The sequence below is a fragment of the Nicotiana tabacum genome, chromosome 20 (genome assembly GCF_000715075.1).
Source record: "Nicotiana tabacum cultivar K326 chromosome 20, ASM71507v2, whole genome shotgun sequence".
Lineage (NCBI taxonomy): Eukaryota > Viridiplantae > Streptophyta > Magnoliopsida > Solanales > Solanaceae > Nicotiana > Nicotiana tabacum.
In genome coordinates, this window is record NC_134099.1 from 81577193 (window position 1) to 81603275 (window position 26083).

General features: G+C 38.9%; 1 protein-coding gene across 2 annotated transcripts; it reads right to left on the reverse strand.

Annotated features, from left to right (window-relative positions):
• Positions 1-229: 229 nt before the first annotated feature.
• LOC107830382 (uncharacterized) lies at positions 230-4028 on the reverse strand. Of its 2 annotated transcripts, XM_016657918.2 has the most exons (4): positions 3581-3941; positions 2419-2541; positions 1127-1219; positions 230-739 (listed from the first exon to the last, which is right to left on the reverse strand). In XM_016657918.2, the coding sequence occupies exons 1-4, from the start codon at positions 3810-3812 to the stop codon at positions 582-584; spliced, it is 606 nt and encodes a 201-aa protein (XP_016513404.1). In that variant the 5' UTR covers positions 3813-3941; the 3' UTR covers positions 230-581. The 2 variants fall into 2 exon arrangements, with proteins under 2 accessions (XP_016513404.1, XP_016513405.1); XM_016657919.2 differs by lacking the exon at positions 1127-1219 and having other exon boundaries at positions 3581-4028.
• Between the last annotated feature and the right edge of the window lie 22055 nt (positions 4029-26083).

A 26083-nucleotide genomic window follows, 5' to 3' on the forward strand; every position in this document is an offset into this window, starting at 1 on the left:
CACTGGGTTGTAGATTATTTGGGCTTATTTTTATCCTGGCATTTCATAATTGAAGCCAAATGGATTAAACTGAACACGTAGTAATACTTGAAGAACTGACAAAAACAAACAAGTTTGCTGGTCTGTGTTTTTAGGTATAATAGACTCTCTATGAACTGGTCAGGATTAGCTATATGAATCCTGCTATACTAATCCATTTTAAGGATTCAGAAGGTCACGAAACAAGATCTGCTGTTGTAAATGGCTTTAGAATTATTTGCCTTCCATCTTAAGGAATGCCATTGAGACCCACTCGGAACACTTAAGTTCACTGTGTGACACAGTTATCCACCAAAGCTACAACAATTCACTCAATAGGCTGCTGAGCTACCTAAGAATTTAAACTCTACTTTAAGCTTTTAAAATGCAACATATTAATGACTTCTGAAAAAAAAAATGAAGTTGGAGAAATGTATGCCCACCCAATTTGTTTGGGACTGCGGGGTAGTTGTTGTTGGTGAAATGTATGCCTACCCAATTTGTTTGGGACTGAAGCGTAGTTGTTGTTGGACAAATGTATATCCAGCCCTGAGTTCCCTTTGCTATAAGGATTCATCAGCATATGGTAACTTGCAGGGAGCAGATATATCCTTTGACTTGTATTGGCCTAGCAGTTCTGCAACAGTTCTACAACGACATTGGTTTCCAGGGCGGATAACATCCCCATAAACAGCCATTTCAATTACATCGAGCTCCTTATCTGCATCGCCCAAGTTACATGGTAAATATTAGCGAAATGTTACTGCTGCAAAAAAAATGACCATGCAGTAAGCATACAAATTTATATGCCCAACTACTCTGTGTGAAGTTGGAAGGATGACTTAATTAATTACACATTTTAAGGGACCTTAAGGTCGGTGAAGTTCTGCTAGATTTCATAGAAAATCTTATACCATATACTATTAAATAGTCTCCACAGGTTACCTTCAGACAAGAATATCTCAGTTTGCACTAATTGTGTAGAAGAAGGTATTACTGGTCCTCTATACTTACCAGTTCCATTATACCTTATCTAACAATAACTGCACCTCAGCCCTAAACAGTTCCATTATACCTTATCCACAAAAAAGAGAAAAAAGAAACTCACCAGTTACCAGATCCATAATCTGAAGTTGCCTAAGCTGTTGTGTCACAAGGTAGGTTCTGTAATAACTTATTGCGAAACAGCAGAATATAGAGTCTGGAAAAAAAATGAAGGGGAAAAACTGGCACAACTTCAGAAAGGGGTCTAACCAGTTAAAAGAGCAACACAAACGTTATTGGTTCTATCCTTTGTGAGAAGATTATATAGAGATGGTAGCACGGCTGATATAGCAGGGATCAAACTCTGAGGAAGTGAGGCAGCATCTACCAAGATAAAGAACTTCTATATGTTTTTAGGCTATGTCTAGCTAACATGACAAAGGAATCCTTCTAGATGGACGAATTATAGGCTCTTTGCTTGATCTTCTACAATGGCAAAATCTTATCTCTGTTAGGACCTAGATTGTCAAGAATAATCTAAAAAAAGATAAGATCTACGTAGTTTGGGAAGAATTGTCTACATCCACATTTGCACAAAAGAAAAACAATTCTATTACTTGTGTTCTGTTGCAAAGCTTCTCTTGATTTCACATCATGTTTTCTCACTAGGGTTATGCGACGAGAAGTAGGACTTGAATTCTAACCGAACTTTTATTTGGATTCAGAAACCAGCTTTAAACCAAAAACCTTCTCCAACTACTGCTGGCTGTAGGAGACAGAAAAAGATATACAGTAAAGATTAATCTTAATGTGACCGCATGCATACTGCCCCTCTGATGGAATTTTTTTTGTCAGAATGAGACCTTACATGGGCCAAGAGAGTACTGAATGGAAAAACATTAATCTGAGCAAGACATCCCCACAAGAACCATCACAATGACAACCATGAAAATGCAACTTAGGTTCAAACCAAATACCACAACAACAGCAATGTTTCATATGATTTTTTAATGGTTATGCAAAATAATTTGCCTCCTATATTAACTGATTGTATCTCTATATAAACTGTGTCAAATTATCTTGTTAAACCTGAAAACACATGAATACCTGAGAACCGCCATGAAAATACAATATTACAACTACTATGACTAAACTTCAATTCCAGACAACAATAAGATCATTATAGCATATCAATCGGTAGTAATCCTGTAATCCAGATAGAGATCAGGCAATGACTTAAACTTTGAAATTACCGCAGAAATGATGCAATTTTTATCTTAAGAGGCTACAGGAGAACAGAACGATTATTTAGCTCACAGCTCTCCACTGTAGGGGCTAAGTCCAGAAGCCATAAATATTGATAATGCCATAAATATTGATAGAAGCAGAACAAATAGGGAAAGATCAGGAGAGTACCAGTGAACTTGATATCGCAAGAGTAGCTTTTTAGCTGATTAATATCAATCTCATCCTTGTTGGCTTTAAGCCTGTTTACCCTTGTTTGAAGGATCTGGCAGTTCTCCACTATGGACTCACCCCCTGCATAAGGAAACACATAGTAAAATTGTGCAACAACCATGTGTTGACCACCAAACCAAAATTCAATGGCCCCACCTCACTCCTCCCGCCCAACCACCGGATGCGGAAAAAAATATATATATATATAAAGCAGGATTTTTCATCAGTTAATATTATGTCCAAATGATTAAAATCAGTACAACAAAAAAACAAAATCAGTTTAGGAGTGAATCAGATCAATCAAACAACCAAATACCCCTCAATCCCAATTGTTGAAGTTGCCCATTATTAAGGTCCATTTCATTACATTTAGGTGAAAATAGAATCAACTACCTCTCAAATTCAGAGGCAAAGCTAGGATTTCAACTTTATGGGTTCTTAATTTTTTGTACGATGTCAACTAGGTTCTAAATTTAATATTTGTACATATTTAATGGATTTCTCAGTAGAAATATATTGTTTGAGTAAAAGCTACTAGGTTTGTCCGAACCCATATCCGGGCTTCTGGCTCCGCCCATGCCCTCAATTTCAAACTAGTTCGTTAATATGAATCCTCTATATCCAATCCGCTCTATTTGGGCTCAGTTCGTTCCACTTGGGCAGTAATGATTAACTATGGTAATAACAAAATCAATAAAGCCCCAATTCCAAACTAGCTAGGATTGACCACATGAATCCTATGTATCAACTCCGAGTCCAATTCATTTTGCTTGAACAGTAATGATTCACTTTGACAATAATAAGCAATCAACTAATCCTTAATCTCAAATTGATGACGGAATATTCAGGAACAAACTAGTCAAGTCAGCTACAAGGGGCAGACATAGAGTATTAAGTTTCGGCTTGGACCTTGCGTATGCGTTAAGAAAATAACTAAACAAGTACAAATAATTGATTTCGAACTCAGTAAATCAAATGAGTTGTAGAATCCCGAACTTAAAACAATAAAATTCAAATCCGGCCTCTATTGGCTACTAGAATGAGTCAGATAATCAGCTAAAAATACTGAAATATGTAGAATAGTTGTGTTAGCAAACTACTGGTAATAAATAGGAGGGACCTTTGGAGAAGGGAATAATGTGGTCATATTCAAAGCAAAGGCAGCCTTGACAATTGGCAAAGCGTTTACAGACAACGTTTCCGGCGGAATCTTTGCGCCAGCGTTCGGGATGTCGACCAGGTACAGTCTCCGCCTTGGCCCAGCACATCTTCTTCGCTTCAGTGTCAAAAGTCCTTGCTCTTTGCTCCTTTTCTCCTCCTCGAGATCGACCAGGTGAGCTTGAAGAGCTCATCTTACTACCTAACCCAGTTCCCGCTCTCTCTTTCTTGGGGTTTAGGTGGAGGAGATTGACAGACTATACAAGGAAGGAGACGAGACGAGACGACTGTAAATAGGAAGAGGGAAATCATCAACAAATCATTGGATCGTCCGTGACATTGGAAGTTTCCAGGCCTCTCGTTGGATAAAATAGAACCTAGAATTTTGTGCATTTGATTTGAAGAGAATAACTGCATATGTTTTCCCGTTCCTTCTTTATTTACCTAGGAAACGGTTGTATTTTTTTTTTTTTTAAATCATTATGCACAAAAATACTACAGAAATATTTGAAATAGAATAATTTTGCTCTTGTTTTGTTTTTGCCTTTTTGACATAAAAATTCCCTCCTCATAGTCAATTAACTTAAAATTTACACTTCCAGCTAGCCAAATAGCTCAAAAATATCATTTTCAGAACAGAAAAAAAAAAGGCTAATTCTGCATTATTAGAAATGAGACAATTGTGCCCTTGTTCTTTTATCTTTGTGGAGGGGAATTTAAATGTGCTAGAAAAATATAACAAAAAATAAGAAAATAAGTAGTATAAATCCTTCTCGTTTTAACAACGAAGAAATGATGACATGTAGCTATTCTTTTTCTTCTGGTTCCTTACGCATGAGTTTTACTGATAGTAGGCTATATAATTGATATTTACACTTTAATATGACCATATTTTGTTATTGTTTTATAGATAAATTGTCAACAAAATGCTCTAAATAGTGTTCTTTTGTTTAGCAGGGAATATTAAATGAGAGGAAGCAACATGGAGTGTTTTGGAGGCGATAATGTGAAGAAAAACGCTCACTCGAGAAGTACCCGAACACAAAGAAGCATAAATGGCCTGGTTAAAAAGGCCACCGCGACCGCGGTAGATTAACAACGTAAGGCAGAAAGGTCAGCATTCACCGCGGTCGACCGCGGTGCACTGTTCACGCTGCTGGAAAGTTTGAGGACCAAAGTGTAAAATCAGGAAAACTTTTGTAAAACCCTTATATGTTTTAGAAATTTGCCTAAGATTGTGCTAAGCTGATTTTAGACTACTTTTGGAGGCAAGAACAAGAGTGAGAAGATCAACAAAACATTAGAGTTTTTCTATCTCCTTTTAATTCTTGCAATTTTACATTATGAACAATTTAGTAGTTTTCTCTTATTTTGTTATGAGTAGCTAAATACTTATCTAGGGTTGATGGAACCAATTGTTGGTTGAAGTTTTGACTCAAGTTGTTATAATCGAGCCGGATTTATGATATGATTGTTCAACTACGTTTTGTACGGTGATTAATTGAATGAGCCCTTGATTAATCGTGTCTAATTACCTTATATTGCTTGAGAAAGAATATTAGGTTAGATAGCTGTTGAACAACACCACTTTTGGATAATTGAAGAGATTCATTACTTGAACTTAAAAGTGGGTTTAGAGATAATAAAACTTTGGTGGGATAATTTAGAGTTGCATAACTATTGTCAGCTAGAGTAGTTCGAGAGAATGCTCTAGTAAATTATTGTAGTTGATCGAGAGATAATTACGATAATCCATAACTCTTAATCCTCATAGAGTATTACAGCGAGATTATAGCGGAAGATTCAAGACCTAAACTAGCAATTGGGAAATCACTGCCCCAGACCTTTTTACCATTGAATTATCTTTGTTTTAGCTTACTGTTGTTTTTAATAGTAGTTGAAGTAGTTAAACAAAAACCCAATCTTATTGATAAAAAATCTTGCATCTAGAGATTGATTGAGTTGATAATAACATTGCCGTAGAGTGTAATAGATAAGTTAGTTCCCTGAGGATTCGATTCCGGACTTAAAATCGGATTATATTTGCAGCAACCGCTTTGTCTTTTAAAAGACATAGTTGGGCGTTATCATTCACCTCCCTCTAGAATACTTGGAAATGGACACAACCACCAAATATTCCATTGACCAGTTTATATGTACAGTTCAGAATAGGGAGTCTCGACCAGCGAGCTTCTCCCCGGAGGTAAGAAGAGAAGGGTTTCGGCACAGTTTATATGTACAGTTCAAATAATATCAAAGCGGTAAAAGCAGCATTTAGCACATTAGGCTCAAACATGTAAAAATCAGATAAAACCGAATATAACAATTTATCTAAGCTCGAATTTCTAACCCTGAACCAGTGGTTCTGGGTCTCAATCCCCAGCAGAGTCGCCAGAGATGTCACACCTCCTTTTTCCGCCCCTGCGGGGGTACGAGGGAGTTTTTTCCAATTAAAGGACAATCGAAACGGGATTGGTTTATTTATTTCAGAGTCGCCACTTGGGAGATTTAGGGTGTCCCAAGTCACCAATTTTAATCCCGAATCGAGGAAAAGAATGACTCCGTATTACAGTCTGCGTACCAGAAATCCGGATAAGGAATTCTGTTAACCCGGGAGAAGGTGTTAGGCATTCCCGAGTTCTGTGGTTCTAGCACGGTCGCTCAACTGTCATATTCGGCCTATTTATCTGATTTTATACAAATGTGAACTTATGTGCAAATTTTATCTTTTAACCGCTTTCATAATTATTATTATTAAGAATGTGAACATCGCCTAAAACATGTCTTTGGACTGCGTCACATGAAATGCACCCACAATCCGGAACATATTTTATTCGACGTTTTGGGATTTTGGATTTGGGTCGCATGAAATGCACACCCGAGTTTAAGAAGATAGATTATTAAAGGCGCGCCTAAAACAACTAGCGTCTTGTTATTTTGGGGAAGGTCGTAAAACTTGCTAAACGGCACGTCCCAAATTCTAAATATTTTAATATATACATACATTTAGAGGGCCCCGCAGCTTTGTACATTTTTGTTTGTCGAGGCTCGTCTCATTCTTATTTTTAAAAGGAATTCGCAACGTCATGGACACGCATCTCGAACCACGTCACAATCAATGTACCCGTGATTAGAAACACATTTCGAATCCGTTGAGATTTGGATTTGGGTCACATAAATGTGCACCCGAATTTAAGAAGGTAAGATTATTAAATACGCGCTTAAAGAGACTATCGCGTTATTATTCCGGGAGGGTCGTGAGATTTGCTAAACGACCCGCCTTGGAAACTGAATGCTTCGATATATACATTTAACGAGGGCCCCGCAGCTTGTGCGTTTTTATTTGTCGAGGCTCATCTCGTCCTTATTTTAAAAGGATATCCTATAGCAACTACGTTTCTTGTCGCGTTTGTCTCTACTAATTGAAAACAGAGTTAGTCCTAGTTAATTACATGCTTGCAGGTTATTTATAGCAGGATTCAAAATGCTTTTACAGAATAAGAAAACGTGGCTACGCACACGGACAGCTGATCGAACATTATGGGCCCAAATCCAGCTCATGCGGGATGGGCCAGACCTGGGCCACTGTTTAACCGATGCGGGCCTGCTTGGTCTGTTTCGACCTGGGCTCGACCTTCATGAGGTTGAGGAACGCAGACTTGTGCTATTTGTTATAAGGGTGTGGTTCGACAATTATAATGGGGCAGTTTATCAAAAGGGAAACGAAATTAACTAACATGGATAGTTTTATGCTTTGACATGCATTTAAGGACATGCTAATCACAAAAAAACACAACTAATTTCCAAGATGTAGCCTATTATACTGCCAATCCTCTTATCTGTCAAACTATGCACCATATTAAATTATCCTACATTTACATTCACTATATGAAAGGACCAACTCCAGTACCAAACAAGAATGTAAACCAATACACTCTACATGATACTCGATATAACAACTACATGTGGACATAAACGTCTTCAAATCTTCTCTTTTGTATTCATGCTCGACTTTCAAGTTACATGGACAGTATTAGTCGTGTACCTGGTGTAAAGGAACAAAAGAAGAAGGAAAATGATCAGCTGAGTGGTACACAGCAAGCACAACAGCAGCAGATAAACAACACAACACAGCAACAACCAAACAACCACAATGATGAAGCTCAACAAGTGATCGAGCAATAAACAGGCAATCCCAGAAAACAGAGTAGAGAGACAGCAGGAGGCCCAGGATATCGAATGTAACAGCAACAGAAATCCAATAACCAACAAAGCTCGGCAAACAACCAACAGCAAACAACAAAGACAGCTTGACCGCCTTGAACTCTTACACAGTTTTCAGACAATACTCATTCACAGTATTCTAAAATTTGTTTCTGTTTTTTCCTTTTCAGTTTTCTCACTCACAGAATCTCTCTGAAGACTAAAGAATGTCCACCCCCTTTTAAGTTCTGAAACAACTCTATTTATAGGCAGAAATGGCAAGCACTCAGCTGCCTTGAACCCCTCTCCTCTTTCCTTCCCATAACTTCCTTTCTAAACTAATCAAAATATTCCCCATACCCATCCATTCGACAGGCTTTTAGCCTGTATTTTCTGCCCAACAACATGGGCACCCTTTTTTTGTTCAATCAGCCCCATACCACAAAGTTTGGCTCCCCACTATTACCTTATTTTAATCCTAATCCAGTACCCTATTTGTTAGCTCATTTAAACTAAGCTTTTCTGTTCTTTTCAAACCCCAGACTACCCCTGTTAATCCTTGGTTATTACTGTACTAACCCTCTGCAACAATGGGGCATTTTGAACTTCTGAAAGTTTAAAATCGAAGTTGCCCTAGACTGAATCTTTCAGTTGTTTTGTAATGCAGTTATAAGCTAAATTCAGGCAATGTCGAGCATCCAATTAACACTCAACAGGTTCGTTCACTTATGTGAAGTTGTATGAATTAGAATATTTGAACATTCAATCGTAGGAAACTAATCGACGACGTTTATCGAGTCGACTATACTAATTATAACAGGTAATAATCAGTTGTTCATATAAACAACACGTACAGGGTCCCAAATGGCTTCAGACAACTTTTGTTCAATTACTGGGAACCTATATGAATTAACTATTTGACGACTAATCTAATTGACGAGCATGTATATCACCAGATGTATTCACATACACAGAAGAACAAACGACCAAATAAAAGGTCTTTGACAGAGATGGAAGGAATTAAGAAAAATACCAGAAAATACCAAACAAACACAACGACACATGCTGGCAATCCTCAAACAGTATTCAAATAAAACAGAAAAGAAAAGAAAAACTTACTGAAAATTTTAACAAAAGTCAAACCAGGTCCGAATCAGATTTGGCCTTTTGAAGCCGAACAAACTTTAGTCGGGGTGTTCTCAACCGAGAACACCCTGATTAAGGTCTATTAGACCTAAAACCTCTATTAAAACTGGCCGGATTCCCCAGGTTCTTGTGTTCTAGGGTTTGGATCTTCAGATTTGAGATTCTAGGAGTTGTGGGTAGATTCGGACCAAACCAAGTTTGGTTTGGTCACGAGGGAGGTCAGGGGAGTGTCTGGTACGAATATGGTGTGGTTTGGTGTAGATCGAGTTTTGTCTCGAATCTTCAAATCAAGATTCGAGATGATGGAAGGTGATTCGAGGCTAGGGGGTAACAGATTTGGGTTTGGGGTGGTGAGGTGCATCAGGGGTGTTAAGGGGGTGGTCACCGGCGTCCTTGCCGCCGGGTTCTGGTGAAAGGGAAGCCATGGCGGCTGCTAGGGTTTCGGGGGTTTGGGATCCCTTCTGAGAGAGACGAAGGAACGGGGGTGGGTGTTTGGATAGGGTGGCGGGGTAAAAGGGTTAGGTTTATTTATGGGGTAGGGGATTAGATCTGGGCCGTTAGATCAGATGATCTCAACGGCTTGGATCCGTTAGTGATGGACGAGACGGGGTCGTTTGGTATAGAAACGGGGTCGTTTGGTTTAAGTGAGGGGTTGGGTTGAACCGGGTAAACAGGTCGGGTGCTGGGTGTGAGTGTGGACCGTTGGATGAGTTTGAATGGACGGCTCAGATCAGACGCCCTATGTGGCGTCGTTTTGGGTCCGTGCCTGGGCAGGCCTGGTTTGGACTGGGTCCTTGTGCTGGCTGATGTGGGCTGAGTTTGGGCCTTAATTCCGAAATGAAAATAGGCCCAAGTCCGATTTACTACACAATTTGCATTTTTCTTTTGTTTTCTAATTTTAAACACAATTAGAAATAAAAAAAGACACCCATTAATTAATACTTAACACATTTATCACACACATGTTAAAAATATTTAAATAGGTTAAATCACATCCTAGAATAAAAGATGCATATTTTTTGTGAATTTTCTTTTAATGACCGAATTATGGTTTAATTACACATGACATACATATTTTGTATCTTGTTTGATAAGATTAAAATGAAAAAATGGACAGAACCACAAATGACTACCAACACATGTCATGGAAAATCGAAAAATTGTACAGCGAGGTCAGTTGTCACTATTTTTTGTTTTTCTTTTGGAGTCATTGTCCGTGAAGCAAAAATCACGTGCTTACAGCTTCCCCTCTTTGCCCGAAGACACGACGGGTTTTCACGCAAAGATAAAGCGGGCGATTTTTGCTTGTCCGAGTACTCCGTGTGAAGCATTTTTTGAAAAAGATTTGACCGAACCTTTGCTTCAGAGGTTTCCTACATATCCTGGGATGAACAGGAATCAGGTCAATGTAGTTCGGAAAGTTTTGGTAGCTGGGACTACCGTATGGCTGTAGTGTTCGCTGCTGTTGTGTGTTGTTGCATGCTGCTGTGGGATGCTACCGCTCACCGATCTCCTTGTTACATTGTTTTAAAAGGAAAAACAAGAAGCTAAGCTAGACTATGAATCATGAGATCTCACCGATCTCCTTGTTACATTGTTTTAAAAGGAAAAACAAGAAGCTAAGCTAGACTATGAATCATGAGATCTCATCTATCTTCAATTTGTTCTTGTCGCCTTGCTTTCTTGTCGGCTTGCACTTTCCTCCGATGCTTTTATTTTGTGAACTTGGGGGATGACACTGGTCTTTTGCCCTTTTTTCTGAATGCCAGTTTTCATCACTTTGTTTGATCTGCTGGGAACATGGCCCTCTTCTTTAAGCCTTTCAATGGTTTCTTCAGTGGTGTGGCTTTCTTCATCAAAATTGTTATGATGGGCATGCTATAGCGTTCCCAAACTGCTTCTTTCAAGACGCGTCCCTTCTTCCTTTTGAATCGCGCGCTTGCCTTTGTAGCCTTCTGCTTCTTGGTGCTGGGGATTTTATTGTTTCCTGCTTGGGGATCTCTGTTGTAACTGTCGCACCTCCTTTTTCCGCACCCGCGAGGGCGCAGGGGAGTTTTTTCCAATTAAAGGACAATCGAAACGGGATTGGTTTATTTATTTCAGAGTCGCCACTTGGGAGATTTAGGGTGTCCCAAGTCACCAATTTTAATCCCGAATCGAGGAAAAGAATGAATCTATATTATAGTCTGCGTACCAGAAATCCGGATAAGGAATTCTGTTAACCCGGGAGAAGGTGTTAGGCATTCCCGAGTTCCGTGGTTCTAGCACGGTCGCTCAATTGTTATATTCGGCTTGATTATCTGATTTTATACAAGTATGAACTTATGTGCAAATTTTAACTTTTAACCGCTTTATTATTATTGTTTTTACAAGAATGTGAACATCGCTTAAAACACGTCTTTGGACTGCGTCACATGAAATGCACCCACAATCCGGAACGTATTTTATTTGATGTTTTCAGATTTGGATTTGGGTCGCATGAAATGCACACCCGAGCTTAAGAAAGTAAATTATTAAACACGCGCCTAAAGAGACTATCGCGTTATTATTTTGCGGAGGCCGTGAAATTCGCTAAACGACCCTCCTGAATTCTAAGTAATTTTAAACAAGTATTTACTGAGGGCCCCGCAATTTATGTTTTTATTCGGCGAGGCTCATCTCATTCTTATTTTTAAAAGGAATTTGCAACGTCATGGAAATGCATCTCATACCACGTCACAGTCAATGTACCCGTGATTAGAGACACATTTCGATTTCGTTGAGATTTGGATTTGGGTCACATAAATGTGCACCCGAGTTTAGGGAGATAACATTATTATAGGCGCACCTAAAGCAACTAGCGCATTATTATTTTGGGGTAGGGCCGTGAAATTTGCTAAACGACCCGTCCCGGAATCTAAGTATTTAAGACATATATTTTGTGAGGGCTTCGCAATCCGTACATTTTTATTTGGCGAAGCTAGTCTCGTTTTTTATTTATTTATTTGAGGGCAAACTTAAAGCAACTACGATTTTCTACCAATGAAATCATCCGAGGTTAAACAAAAAAAACGATTCTAACAGGAAATAATATCCAGGGTAAAAATGAAAAAATAGAATAACCTCGTTCATATGCTCACATTTACTTTAAGCATGCAATAACTAAACATAGAATAAACATTTTTCAACACAACAACAAAAATTGCATTGTTGACATTCATATATATCGAATATTCTCACTTATTGCCTTGAACCATAATATGCAAAAATGAATGAAATGAAACAAAGGACGAAGAACACCAACCTTCGAACCTCGACAATCCTAGAACGACAAACAGTGCTTCCTACGGAACCCGAACCGGACTTCACTGAACAAGGCACAACAACGAAAACCCCGGAACAAACTCGACGAACCGGACCTCGACTCAGCTTTTGGACTTTGGACTGGAACTCGACTTCAACTCGACCTCACTGATGGACTGTTTGGTCGACGACTGTGGGATCAACGGGCAGTGTTTGACGATGGCGAGTGAGCTGGGCCGTTTGGTCCTCGACTGGTTGCGGCTGGAGGTGGTGTTTGGACTGGTGGTCGTTGACGACGAAGGCTAAGACGCGCAACGACAGCTGCTCAGAAACGCAGCCATAGCTGCTTGGCACGCAGCAACAGGTTGGTTTAGATGGAGCTGGAGCTCGTAGCGGGCGGCAATGGTGGTTGACGACGCAGCAGGGATTGTTGCTGCTCAAAAGAACGAGGGGTCGTGGGGGTGGCGATGCAGCGAGCAGCAGCTCGACGGAGCTGGTACGTGGGGGGTTACCGGTGGTTTTGGACGCGAGGGTTTTGGGGTCTGTTTGGTGGTGGTTTAGCGTCGGGAAGGTGACGGGATGGAGGTGTTGTTTATGGTGGTTTTGGGTGGTGGAAGGGCTGGTTTCAGTAGGTGTTTGGACGTGGGGAGTGGTGGTTATGGCAGTGGGGGTGCCGGCGTTTGGTGATGTTCCGGCGAGGGTTTTTGCTTCTTCTTCTTCTTGAAGAAGAAGCGTGAACAGTAGTGTCCCCCCAAAATTTTTCAAAAGTCCCCCTGTCAAAATGTGTTTGTCCGTGTTTTGTAATGTTTTTGCCAAGAAAAATGAGCCCCACGCGTGGTGGGGTTCAAGGTTTATGTCCCCCACGCGTGGTGGGGTTCCCCATGTGTCCTGGACACGGTTTATTATGGGTTAGGTCCGAAATTAGGCCTAAAACCGGGTAGTTTGAACCCGAATATTATTCTTTTGCCCGGACCCGAAAAATAGGAAAACGTTGCTTAACTAGTCCTATGTAAACAAAATAACTACCAAAAATAAGACTAGTATTTAAACAAAACTATATCTTTTTAAATATTTTTCAAGATTTAAAATAGCTACAAAATATTAATAAAACTATTTTTGTAATTTTCGTTTTTTTTAAATATTAAGATAAAATATGAAGCAATATTTTTTGTATTTTTCAAAGTTAAAATGACTATAAAACCTTAATAGAACTATATTTTATTTATTTATTTTGTAATTTTCGAAATTATATAAAGTACAAAAATAAAGTGCAATTTTTTGTATATTTTCAAGTTTATGAGAGATACATAAACTAAAATTTATATATATATTTTTTGAATTTTTTTTTGCAACGAAATAAAGTAAAAATAGTTAAAATAGCTATACTAGACCCAATTTCACATATTCACGCTAAAAATGTGAAAATTCTCGGGGAGGGTCAAAAATCACGTGCTTACAGCTGCCCCTCTTTGACTGGAAACACGAAGAGTTTTCCGACAAAGAATGACTAGGCGTGTTTTTGACCCGACCATTACTTGGACGGACTACACTTAAGGAAAGGGAGGGAATGTGACCGAGCCCTGGTATCTGAGCCGCCTACATATCCTTGGTTATACAGGAATCAGGCCACATGTAGTTCGGGAATGAGATAGATAGTGAAGTGTACCGAGGTGAAGAGCCGATCGAGGTGCCGTTCCGTTGAGGTTCTGGTCCGCGGTCCTGTCATTACATCAAAAATGATAACTGAAAAAGACTAACTAAACCTATCAGCTGCTAGTTACAAGAATTCCTATCTCTAAATCTTCTGAAACTTGATCTTGAGTCTTGAATGGTGCTTCATACAGACTTTTGGATTTGAACCTTGATACTTGCTAGTTGTAGGCGCTAGTTCTTGAGCAGACCACATCTGTTCTCCACATCCGTGCTTCGGATTCATTCATTTTTTCTTTTTCTTCTTTTTTTTTCTTTTTGTTTTTGTGACTAGCTTTTGTTGACCCTCTCACACTGTTGACTCGCATTCTTGGGGCGAGCTTCTTGTTGCTTCTATCTTGGATTGAGTGCTGGGGACTTCTATCGTAGCCTTCTGCCTTCCATTTTCTCCGGTGCCTCGGGACATCTTTTTTCGTTTTCTTCTTAGATTCTGGGTTGAGACTCATCTTGTGGGTCGTTTCGATCCGTGTGGCTCGAGGTTAGACCTGCGGGAAAAACAAATGAACGAAATTTTCTGCCCCAGTTTCACTAGGAAAATTTCGTGAATTATTCGCCAGGAAGTTCATAAAATTGATGAAAGAGGATATGCATGCTCAGTTCAGGGTTGGAGCCCTAATATCGACTAGCTGGGGAAAGGTTCAGTTTAGAGTTGAAACTCTAATACTGACCAACTGGGGAAAAGTTCAGTTTAGGGTTTAAAACCCTAATGCTGATTAAAGGAAAAAGTTCAGTTCAGGGTTTAAAACCCTAATGCTGACTAGAGGAAAGAGTTCAGTTTAGGGTTTAAAAACCCTAATGCTAACATGCATGGAAAAAGCTCAGTTTAGGGTTTAAAACCCTAATGCTGGCTAAATGGAAAGAGTTCAGTTTAGGGTTTAAAACCCTAATGCTGACTAAAGGAAAAAAGTTTAGTTTAGGGTTTAAAACCCTAATGCTGACTAAAGAAAAAATTCAGTTTTAGGGTTTAAAACCCTAATACTGATTAAAGGAAAAATTCAGTTTAGGGTTTAAAACCCTAATGCTGATTGCATGGTGAAACTCAGTTTAGGGTTTAAAACCCTAATGCTGGCTGAAAGGAAAAAATTTCAGTTTAGGGTTTAAAACCCTAATGCTTACTAAAGGAAAAATTCAGTTCAGGGTTTAAAACCCTAATGCTGGTTGCATGGAAAAGCTCAGTTTAGGGTTTAAAACCCTAATGCTGGCTGAAAGGAAAAAAGTTCAGTTTAGGGTTTAAAACCCTAATGCTGATTAAAGGAAAAAAGTTCAGTTTAGGGTTTAAAACCCTAATGCTGACTGCATGGAAAGCTCAGTTTAGGGTTTAAAACCCTAATGCCGGCTGAATGAAAAAGTTCAGTTTAGGGTTTAAAACCCTAATGCTGACTAAAGGAAAAAAGTTCAGTTTAGGGTTTAAAACCCTAATGCTGACTAAAGGAAAAATTCAATTTAGGGTTTAAAACCCTAATGCTGATTAAAGGAAAAATTCAGTTTAGGGTTTAAAACCCTAATGCTGATTGCATGGAGAAGCTCAGTTTAGGGTTTAAAACCCTAATGCTGGCTGAAAGGAAAAAAGTTCAGTTTAGGGTTTAAAACCCTAATGCTGACTAAAGGAAAAATTCAGTTCAGGGTTTAAAACCCTAATGCTGATTGCATGGAAAAGCTCAGTTTAGGGTTTAAAACCCTAATGCTGGCTGAATGGAAAAAAGTTCAGTTTAGGGTTTAAAACCCTAATGCTGACTAAAGGAAAAATTCAGTTTAGGGTTTAAAACCCTAATGCTGACTGCATGGAAAAGCTCAGTTTAGGGTTTAAAACCCTAATGCTGGCTGAATGAAAAAAGTTCAGTTTAAGGTTTAAAACCCTAATGCTGTCTAAAGGGAAAATTCAGTTTAGGATTTAAAACCCTAATGCTGACTGAAAGGAAAAGTTCAGTTTAGGGTTTAAAACCCTAATGCTGACTAAAGGAAAAATTCAGTTTAGGGTTTAAAACCCTAATGCTGATTGCATGGAAAAGCTCAGTTTAGGGTTTAAAACCCTAATGCTGGCTGAAAGGAAAAAAGTTCAGTTTAGGGTTTAAAACCCTAATGCTGATTAAAGGAAAAAAGTTCAGTTTAGGGTTTAAAACCCTAATGCTGACTGGCTGGGGACAAAGTTCGAGAATACTAAACGATCTCTTTTTTTTTGAATTTTCTTGTTTTAGTAGAAGATAAAAGGTAGTTTCGTGGAAACTTACCTTTCGAGTGAATTCATCATTACCAAAGTATTTCTTGTACCCGTGTACCTTCTTCTTTGGGTGACACCTGCTTCTTGCACGGTTGTCTTGGATTATACCTGTTTCAACTTTTCAGACAAAGAACAATTGTTAGTTCGGAAATGACGGTCGGTTTGGTGACCTTGATCGTTCATGTTGCTTTGTTGCGTCCTTATTTCTGTCGCGAAGTCCTGCCGTTGATTGGATTCAAATGGCGAAACTCTTTTGACTGCTCAGGCTTTGTATTTCCAGATTTTGTGATGATTTGCCTCGCAAGGCTCTCTTTTATTTTTCTTTTCTTTTCTTTTTTTTTTTGGGTCCCATCTTGCTTGGAGATTCTCAACGGGGATTTTATTGGGGATACTCTGTGGGGACCTGTACAAAAGGAATCTCTGTGGGGGGGAATATTTACAAAGTGAATTTTTTGTGTGGATTTTTGTACAACGGGGCATGCTGGGGATTTGTTTCAAAGTGGTTTTTCTAGGATTTGTTGGGGTAAGATCTTTGAGGAATTTTTACAAAGGGACTCACTGGGGATGTGCTGGGGAGATTCCATTTTTTTTAATATTGGGGAGACTCTGTGGGGGATTGTACAAGGGAAGACTCTGTGGGGATTTGTACAGAACGGACTTGCTGGGGATTTGTTGGGGCAAGCTTGCTGGAGGATTTTTACAAGGGAACTCGTTGGGGATGTGATCTTAGGATTTTTGGCATCTTAGGAGAAAGATTCATCAGACTAAGATTTTGATCCTACGAGAAGGTTCATCAGACTAGGTCTCTATCTTAGGAGAAAAATTCGTCGGACTAAGATTTTGATCCTAGGAGAAGGTTCGTCAGATTAGGTCTTGTTTTTTTTTTTTTTGGTATCCTAGGAGAAAGATTCGTCAGACTAAGATTTGGATCCTAGGAGAAGGTTCATCAGACTAGGTCTCTATCTTAGGAGAAAAATTCATCGGACTAAGATTTTGATCCTAGGAGAAGGTTCGTCAGACTAGGTCTTTTCTTTTTTGGTATCTTAGGAGAAAGATTCATCGGACTAAGATTTTGATCCTAGGAGAAGGTTCATCAGACTAGGTCTCTATCTTAGGAGAAAGATTCGTCGGACTAAGATTTTGATCCTAGGAGAAGGTTCATCAGACTAGGTCTCTGTCTTAGGAGAAAGATTCGTCGGACTAAGATTTTGATCCTAGGAGAAGGTTCATCAGACTAGGTCTCTATCTTAGGAGAAAGATTCGTCGGGCTAAGATTTTGATCCTAGGAGAAGGTTCGTCGGACTAGGTCTTTTCTTTTTTGGTATCTTAGGAGAAAGATTCATCGGACTAAGATTTTGATCCTAGGAGAAGGTTCATCAGACTAGGTCTCTGTCTTAGGAGAAAGATTCGTCGGACTAAGATTTTGATCCTAGGAGAAGGTTCATCAGACTAGGTCTTTTATTTTTTGGTATCTTAGGAGAAAGATTCATCGGACTAAGATTTTGATCCTAGGAGAAGGTTCATCGGACTAGGTCTTTTCTTTTTTGGTATCTTAGGAGAAAGGTTCATCGGACTAAGATTTTGATCCTAGGAGAAGGTTCATCAGACTAGATCTCTATCTTAGGAGAAAGATTCGTCGGACTAAGATTTTGATCCTAGGAGAAGGTTCATCGGACTAGGTCTTTTCTTTTTTGTTATCTTAGGAGAAAGGTTCATCGGACTAAGATTTTGATCCTAGGAGAAGGTTCATCAGACTAGGTCTCTATCTTAGGAGAAAGATTCGTCGGACTAAGATTTTGATCCTAGGAGAAGGTTCATCGGACTAGGTCTTGTTTTTTTTTATTCTTTTTTTTTTAATTATTATTATTCTTTTTTTTTTTTGCATAGCTTCTTCCTTCGAAGACTACCTCCCTTGAGAGTCGTTTTGCCTTTCCCCGAAAGGAACCGCTGAGGATACCGACTTTCCAACCTTGTGTTGGACTCCTCCTGCTAGGGATAACACTGTTGGAGAATTATTTACTTACATGTTGGGGGTACCTGACTTCCAGAAAATTTTCTAAATGGAAGGAAAATTTTCTGCCCCAGTTTGATAATATCCATGTGCATGCATTTCTGGCATCAATGCCATTTCCCTTACCTGTTTCAAATCAGACAAAATTTGTTAGTTTAAAACATGGTGGTTGGTTGTGATACTCCCACTGGGATGGTTTTCCCTTTCTCCTTCCTTGCTCTACGCTCCACAGCTTGTTGGGGATGATATTATGTGCTGGGGATAATCCCTTTCTGCTGGGGATATCACTCTTCTTTTGCGACATAGCTCAGAAACTGGCATTTCCCCGACCTTTTAGTCTAGTATGAATTTACCAAATCATGCTCACTGCTCTCCCTGCTCTGTTCATGGGCCTTGGCCTTGAGGTTTATGACTTTTGATAAAGGCAATGGTATCCCTCTTGACACTTGTCAATCCTTCTGTCAATTCCCCTTTGCTAAGGATATCTTTTTGACACTGGCCTCGCGTTTGTTCCCTGCTGACTATACCACTTGGATGTACCAGTCAGATCTCATTTTGGAAAGCTGATGGCCTATTTTGAAGTCAATTCACACTTGTTCTGACCAAACAGACTCTATTGGGAATTTTTTTTATGAAAGAAAAAAAAAGATAAAAGGGAACAGAATAAAAGGACAAAAGGAAGCAATGGCTCTTTAACAAAAGAAACTATAAATGAAAACCTATCAAATGCAGATACCGACTCTAATGGCCATGACATGCGTATGTGGCCTATCCTCTACCGTCAATCATCTTTCAATATCTTCAATTGGCGATTCCCCATCTGATTCTCAATCTTATTCGACTTGTAGTGCCCGAAGGGTTTTCACTATCAGGTCTCTCTCATTTTTGGTTCTTCTCTCAGCTTTCATCGCCTTATGGTGTCCGTGAAGATTTTCACCGATAAGACTCTCTCATTTGTATCACTTTCCAGCTGGGGTTTTGGAGTGTTGCCGGTATGACTCTTTCTGCTGTGGAATAGAGTCCTTTCTGCTGTGGAACAGAACGTTATGCTCACCGGTGAGACTCTCATTTGTCTGACTTGACATCTTTTGAAGACTGATCAGAAGGTCTTTCTTTGGAGCGTAATGTGGGTTTTGGATAGGGCTAGAAAGAAAAGGTATAAAAGGCTCAAAAATACATTAATTTTTGGGTTATTAGTTACAACCTTCGGAATTAGATTTATTTACAACAAACGCAACCTTTGCCCCAGTTTCTTGCCTGGGGATATTTTAATTGATTTTTTTTCGTTTTCAAAACTATGACCGAGCCGTGAAGCGCCTACGTATCCTCTTTGAGGAATCAGGTCAAACGTAGTTCCCAACTCCTCTTTTCATTCCGACTTTCTTTTGTTTTTCTTTGTTATCAATTTCTTTTCTTTTCTTTTTCTCTTTTTTTTTCTCTTTTTTCGTTTTGTTGTTTTCTTTCTTTCTCTTTTTTTTCTTCTTTTTCGTTGCTACGGATTCCGAACGAGGGGTATGAAAGAAAATAAATAAGGCCCAAAAGGGGTTAACGAAGGATAAAGTGTTTGGGTAGCAGAACAAAATGCCTTCGTCATTCCAGTCTTCAAAACATGCCAAGTGCGAACAACACAATCAAACAATAGATTTATAGTCTCTTCCGATGGTGCTGGACTTGACAATTATATTCAACATATGTTTGTTCATTTGTCACTTCTAAGCACCGTTGGGCGACACTCTCATTATCATGACCGACCCTCATGCCAATTTGGCGAATCTTGCTTTTAACGGTTTTCTTTGTGCTTAACTTGCCCCAGTTCCACATGACTCGAGCTCTGAATAATCTCAAACCGTCCTTATTTTCTTTAAATGGTCTGATCGCCTTTCCAGGGTTTTATGATTAACTTTAAAGACTAGGCCCAAAGTGTGTGTGCATGTCATGTCCCTAGAATCGGCATTAAATGAAATGATAAAAGGACTAAACAAAAGACGACTGGAACTAACAAAAGACCGACTTTGTATTAGACTACCGGCGAAATGGTTTGAATAATAAAACAAACAAAACAACCAGAATAAAATCCTAACACAAACTGGACAAAATTTAAATAAACTGCTATGACAAAATGGAAAGATAAGAAGGTTTGACACAGGACAAAATCCAAATTACAACCTTAATAATCCGGACAACAGAAATGACAACAAAATAAGCCACTACAAGCTTCTCTCTTGCTAACCAAGGAACGGAGCGTCCTCCCACTTTATCAAATTTGGCATCTTAGCCACTGAGTTTTGCATTAGTATTGTCAAGACCATTGCCAACTTCAATATCATTACCCTTAGTCAACAAGTTCCCAATAGGACTGGAATGCTTCTATCATCAGGCCTGATCCCCGCAGAGTGTGCATCATGAGGTGCAAGTAAAGGATTCCGGGTGTCATTGTCCGGCTTACCACAAACCAACCACCTTAACTTATTTGCAAAACAAACAGGTTAGAATGGACTCAGTAAAGTCGGTCCTCATTATTGACAACATCTTTTTCTTTTCTTTTTTTTTCGATGTTTTTTTTCTACTCTTTCTCTTTTAGTTTTTTTTTTTTTTTTTCATTTCTTTTTTTTCATTTCTTTTTTTGTTGTGGTCGAATCTTATGGAGATTGCCTACGTATCATGACCCCGCATGAATCAGACCTTGCGTAGTTCGGACCAATAAAAGATAAACAATAATGAACATTTTTTTTCCAATTTTCATATTGAAACAAACTGGGATTCAAGGATTTAAAGATGACCCGCAAACTTGAAAATCAAACAACCCGCATGTTCTAATCAAAAGATTGGTAGACTCAACAATAAAATTCCAGCTCCCTTTCTCTGTTCGACAAATGCAACCAAACGGTTATTTTTTGCAAATGTGGCTCCTTCCAAATTTCACATGAATTTTGAGGCCGGGGAGGATTATTTCGACACTTTACAAACTTGTCCATTCTTTTACGAAAATAACCTTTCGACAACTGAAAGATACTCTAAGGCTATTTCGGCAAGAACGGTTTAAGATGCGGCCGAAGCTGGCTCGGCTTATTATGACAAAAGACGGTATTCACATGACCGCTGACTCTTTGATTTTTTTTTCTTTCCAAATTACAGTAAAAGACTTGGCGTTGTAAACACGGCCCTTCATCGTCTCGGGGACGAAGCTTTCTTAAGGTTGTGTGGGTCCATATCTCAAAATGACCCAAAGGTGGCTGTTTATGCCAAGTCAGCCTTCCGGCGTCCCTTTCGGGAACATTCGGCTATTTATGACAAAACAGCATCACCTGACTTATTTGTAACTTTTTTTTTCGTCGTTTTTTCAAATTAGAAAAATAAATATTGCAAACACGGTCTTTCAACGTCTCGGGGACGAAGATTTTTAGGTTGTGGAGGTCAACTGGACCAAGTCTTAAAAAGTGACCCAAAGGTGGCTGTTTATGCAAAGTCAGCCTTCCGGCGTCCCTTTCGAGAACATTCGGCTATGTCTTGATAAAACAGCGTCACCTGACTTCTTTATGACAAAATTGAAATTTTGACATGTTTTTTTTTTATTATCATTATTTGTTTTTTGGCTTTTTAGCAAAAAGGGGGGGTTGGACCCGATGAGGGTTGCCTACGTATCTCACATCCGGTGAGAATCAAACCCGCGTAGTTCGGGCAAATAAGAATAAGTAGGCAAATAATAATAAGCAGATGAACTAACCTTTTTTGAATTTTCGTTTAAAAGAACTACTTTAAAAGAAGCGAGGAAATATTATTTTTTGATTGATTTTCTTTTTAAAAGAAAGACTAATATTTTTTTTGAATTTTCGTTTTTTTTTATTCTAAAGAAAAGAAGAAAATATTTTCGGAATTTTACCTTTAATATAAGAAATGCTTCTAAAATGTTTTTTTTTTAATTTTGAATTTTCTAAAGAAGAATCAAAATATTTTCGGATTTTTTTTATCTATTTTATCTTTTGAATTTTGAACTTTCTTTTGAATTTTTTTTTTGGATTATATATATACTTATTTTTGGAACAAATAATAAAATCACGTTCAACGCCGGACTCTTTTTATTTTTATTTCTGGCATTTTCATAGACAAACAAAATAAAATAAAAATATTTTTTTTTTAAAAAAACCAGACTCTTTTTCATTTTCATTTAATGGCAAAACAAACTATTTTCTTCAATATTTTAAAAAACACCAGACAGAACAATGATGATTTTTTTTTCCTTTGCTTTTAATATAACAAACTAACAAGACATTTTTTCATTTTCAAAATTTCGGCAGAGTTTCGACTCTACTCGGACTTCTATGCTGTTATTTTCTCCTTTTTTCACGATTTTCTTATATGTGGAAAATGATGACAACATACAAAATCTTTTTGAATTTTCATGCTTTGTTTTTATTTGTATTTTTATTTTTTATATTTATTATTTCTTTCAAAAATGTGGCATGGGAGACATAACGATTTCCAAGACTTCTTGGATTCCGCAAATGCTCCCCATGCGCTTTTCCCAACATATGAAGCGTGGGGGACATATGGGAATTCCAAGACTTCTTGGATTCCACAAATGTTCCCCATGTGCTTTCCCAAAAAGCAAGCGTGGGGGGACATAGGGAATTCCAAGAATTCTTGGATTCCACAAATGTTCCCCATGCTTTGATTAAAATAAACCATGCTGGAAATGACCAAATGACCCATTCGCCCTTGACTAAATACAACATGTTGCACATAGGATGCCGAAAGATGGTCTATTATTTTTAGGTTGCTTGTCCTAGACGGACCCAACCCCTGTGTTGAGTCCCCTAAGTCAAATGCACATGATGCAAATAAACGTTCCTACTAGGGATCCGACATGTGGCTTTGTTATACTAGGTTCAAAAACCTGGGTATTTGTTCTAGACTGTGTACCCGAGCGGACAACTCAAGTCGAGGAGGGGGCTACGTACCGGGGACCCGCGGGATCGTCCGGCTTTGTAACTTGTCCGACCTCTTTCTTATTTTCAGGTATTGACACTAACAGAATAGGGAGTCTCGACCAGCGACCTTCTCCCCGGAGGTAAGAAGAGAAGGGTTTCGGCACATTTTATATGTACAGTTCAAATAATATCAAAGCGGTAAAAGCAGCATTTAGCACATTAGGCTCAAAACATGTAATAAAATCAGATAATAAATAAAGCCAAATAATAACAATTATTCTAAGCTCGAATTCTTAACCCTGAACCAGTGGTTCTGGGTCTACTTCCTCAGCAGAGTCGCCAGAGCTGTCGCACCTCCTTTTTCCACACCCGCGAGGGCGCAGGGGAGTTTTTTCCAATTAAAGGACAATCGAAACGGGATTGGTTTATTTATTTCAGAGTCGCCACTTGGGAGATTTAGGGTGTCCCAAGTCACCAATTTTAATCCCAAATCGAGGAAAAGAATGACTCTATATTATAGTCTGCGTGCCAGAAATCCGGATAAGGAATTCTGTTAACCCGGGAGAAGGTGTTAGGCATTCCCGAGTTCCGTGGTTCTAGCACGGTCGCTCAATTGTTATATTCGGCTTGATTATCTGATTTTATACAAGTATGAACTTATGTGCAAATTTTAACTTTTAACCGCTTTATTATTATTGTTTTTACAAGAATGTGAACATCGCTTAAAACACGTCTTTGGACTGCGTCACATGAAATGCACCCACAATCCGGAACGCATTTTATTTGATGTTTTGAGATTTGGATTTGGGTCGCATGAAATGCACACCCGAGCTTAAGAAAGTAAATTATTAAACACGCGCCTAAAGAGACTATCACGTTATTATTTTGTGGAGGCCGTGAAATTCGCTAAACGACCCTCCTGAATTCTAAGTAATTTTAAACAAGTATTTACTGAGGGCCCCGCAATTTGTGTTTTTATTCGGCGAGGCTCATCTCATTCTTATTTTTAAAAGGAATTTGCAACGTCATGGAAATGCATCTCATACCACGTCACAGTCAATGTACCCGTGATTAGAGACACATTTCGATTTCGTTGAGATTTGGATTTGGGTCACATAAATGTGCACCCGAGTTTAGGGAGATAACATTATTATAGGCGCGCCTAAAGCAACTAGCGCACTATTATTTTGGGGTAGGGCCGTGAAATTTGCTAAACGGCCCGTCCCGGAATCTAAGTATTTAAGACATATATTTTGTGAGGGCTTCGCAATCCGTACATTTTTATTTGGCGAAGCTAGTCTCGTTTTTTATTTATTTATTTGAGGGCAAACTTAAAGCAACTACGATTTTCTACCAATGAAATCATCCGAGGTTAAACAAAAAAAACGATTCTAACAGGAAATAATATCCAGGGTAAAAATGAAAAAATAGAATAACCTCGTTCATATGCTCACATTTACTTTAAGCATGCAATAACTAAACATAGAATAAACATTTTTCAACACAACAACAAAAATTGCATTGTTGACATTCATATATATCGAATATTCTCACTTATTGCCTTGAACCATAATATGCAAAAATGAATGAAATGAAACAAAGGACGAAGAACACCAACCTTCGAACCTCGACAATCCTAGAACGACAAACAGTGCTTCCTACGGAACCCGAACCGGACTTCACTGAACAAGGCACAACAACGAAAACCCCGGAACAAACTCGACAAACCGGACCTCGACTCAGCTTTTGGACTTTGGACTGGAACTCGACTTCAACTCGACCTCACTGACGGACTGTTTGGTCGACGACTGTGGGATCAACGGGCAGTGTTTGACGATGGCGAGTGAGCTGGGTCGTTTGGTCCTCGACTGGTTGCGGCTGGAGGTGGTGTTTGGACTGGTGGTCGTTGACGACGAAGGCTAAGACGCGCAGCGACAGCTGCTCAGAAACGCAGCCATAGCTGCTTGGCACGCAGCACCAGGTTGGTTTAGATGGAGCTGGAGCTCGTAGCGGGTGGCAATGGTGGTTGACGACGCAGCAGGGATTGTTGCTGCTCAAAAGAACGAGGGGTCGTGGGGGTGGCGATGCAGCGAGCAGCAGCTCGACGGAGCTGGTACGTGGGGGGTTACCGGTGGTTTTGGACGCGAGGGTTTTGGGGTCTGTTTGGTGGTGGTTTAGCGTCGGGAAGGTGACGAGATGGAGGTGTTGTTTATGGTGGTTTTGGGTGGTGGAAGGGCTGGTTTCAGTAGGTGTTTGGACGTGGGGAGTGGTGGTTATGGCAGTGGGGGTGCCAGCGTTTGGTGATGTTCCGGCGAGGGTTTTTGCTTCTTCTTCTTCTTGAAGAAGAAGCGTGAACAGTAGTGTCCCCCCAAAATTTTTCAAAAGTCCCCCTGTCAAAATGTGTTTGTCCGTGTTTTGTAATGTTTTTGCCAAGAAAAATGAGCCCCACGCGTGGTGGGGTTCAAGGTTTATGTCCCCCACGCGTGGTGGGGTTCCCCATGTGTCCTGGACACGGTTTATTATGGGTTAGGTCCGAAATTAGGCCTAAAACCGGGTAGTTTGAACCCGAATATTATTCTTTTGCCCGGACCCGAAAAATAGGAAAACGTTGCTTAACTAGTCCTATGTAAACAAAATAACTACCAAAAATAAGACTAGTATTTAAACAAAACTATATCTTTTTAAATATTTTTCAAGATTTAAAATAGCTACAAAATATTAATAAAACTATTTTTGTAATTTTCGTTTTTTTTAAATATTAAGATAAAATATGAAGCAATATTTTTTGTATTTTTCAAAGTTAAAATGACTATAAAACCTTAATAGAACTATATTTTATTTATTTATTTTGTAATTTTCGAAATTATATAAAGTACAAAAATAAAGTGCAATTTTTTGTATATTTTCAAGTTTATGAGAGATACATAAACTAAAATTTATATATATATTTTTTGAATTTTTTTTTGC

What these genes read in the sequence shown, in the direction of transcription:
- LOC107830382 (XM_016657918.2), bottom strand. Translation starts at nt 3,812, where the DNA reads ATGAGCTCTTCAAGCTCACCTGGTCGATCTCGAGGAGGAGAAAAGGAG. An exon ending in CATTATTCCCTTCTCCAAAG is followed by an intron (nt 2,542 to 3,580) that starts GTCCCTCCTATT and finishes TTCCTTATGCAG; the next exon opens with GGGGTGAGTCCATAGTGGAG. An exon ending in TTGCGATATCAAGTTCACTG is followed by an intron (nt 1,220 to 2,418) that starts GTACTCTCCTGA and finishes TTTTTTTTCCAG; the next exon opens with ACTCTATATTCTGCTGTTTC.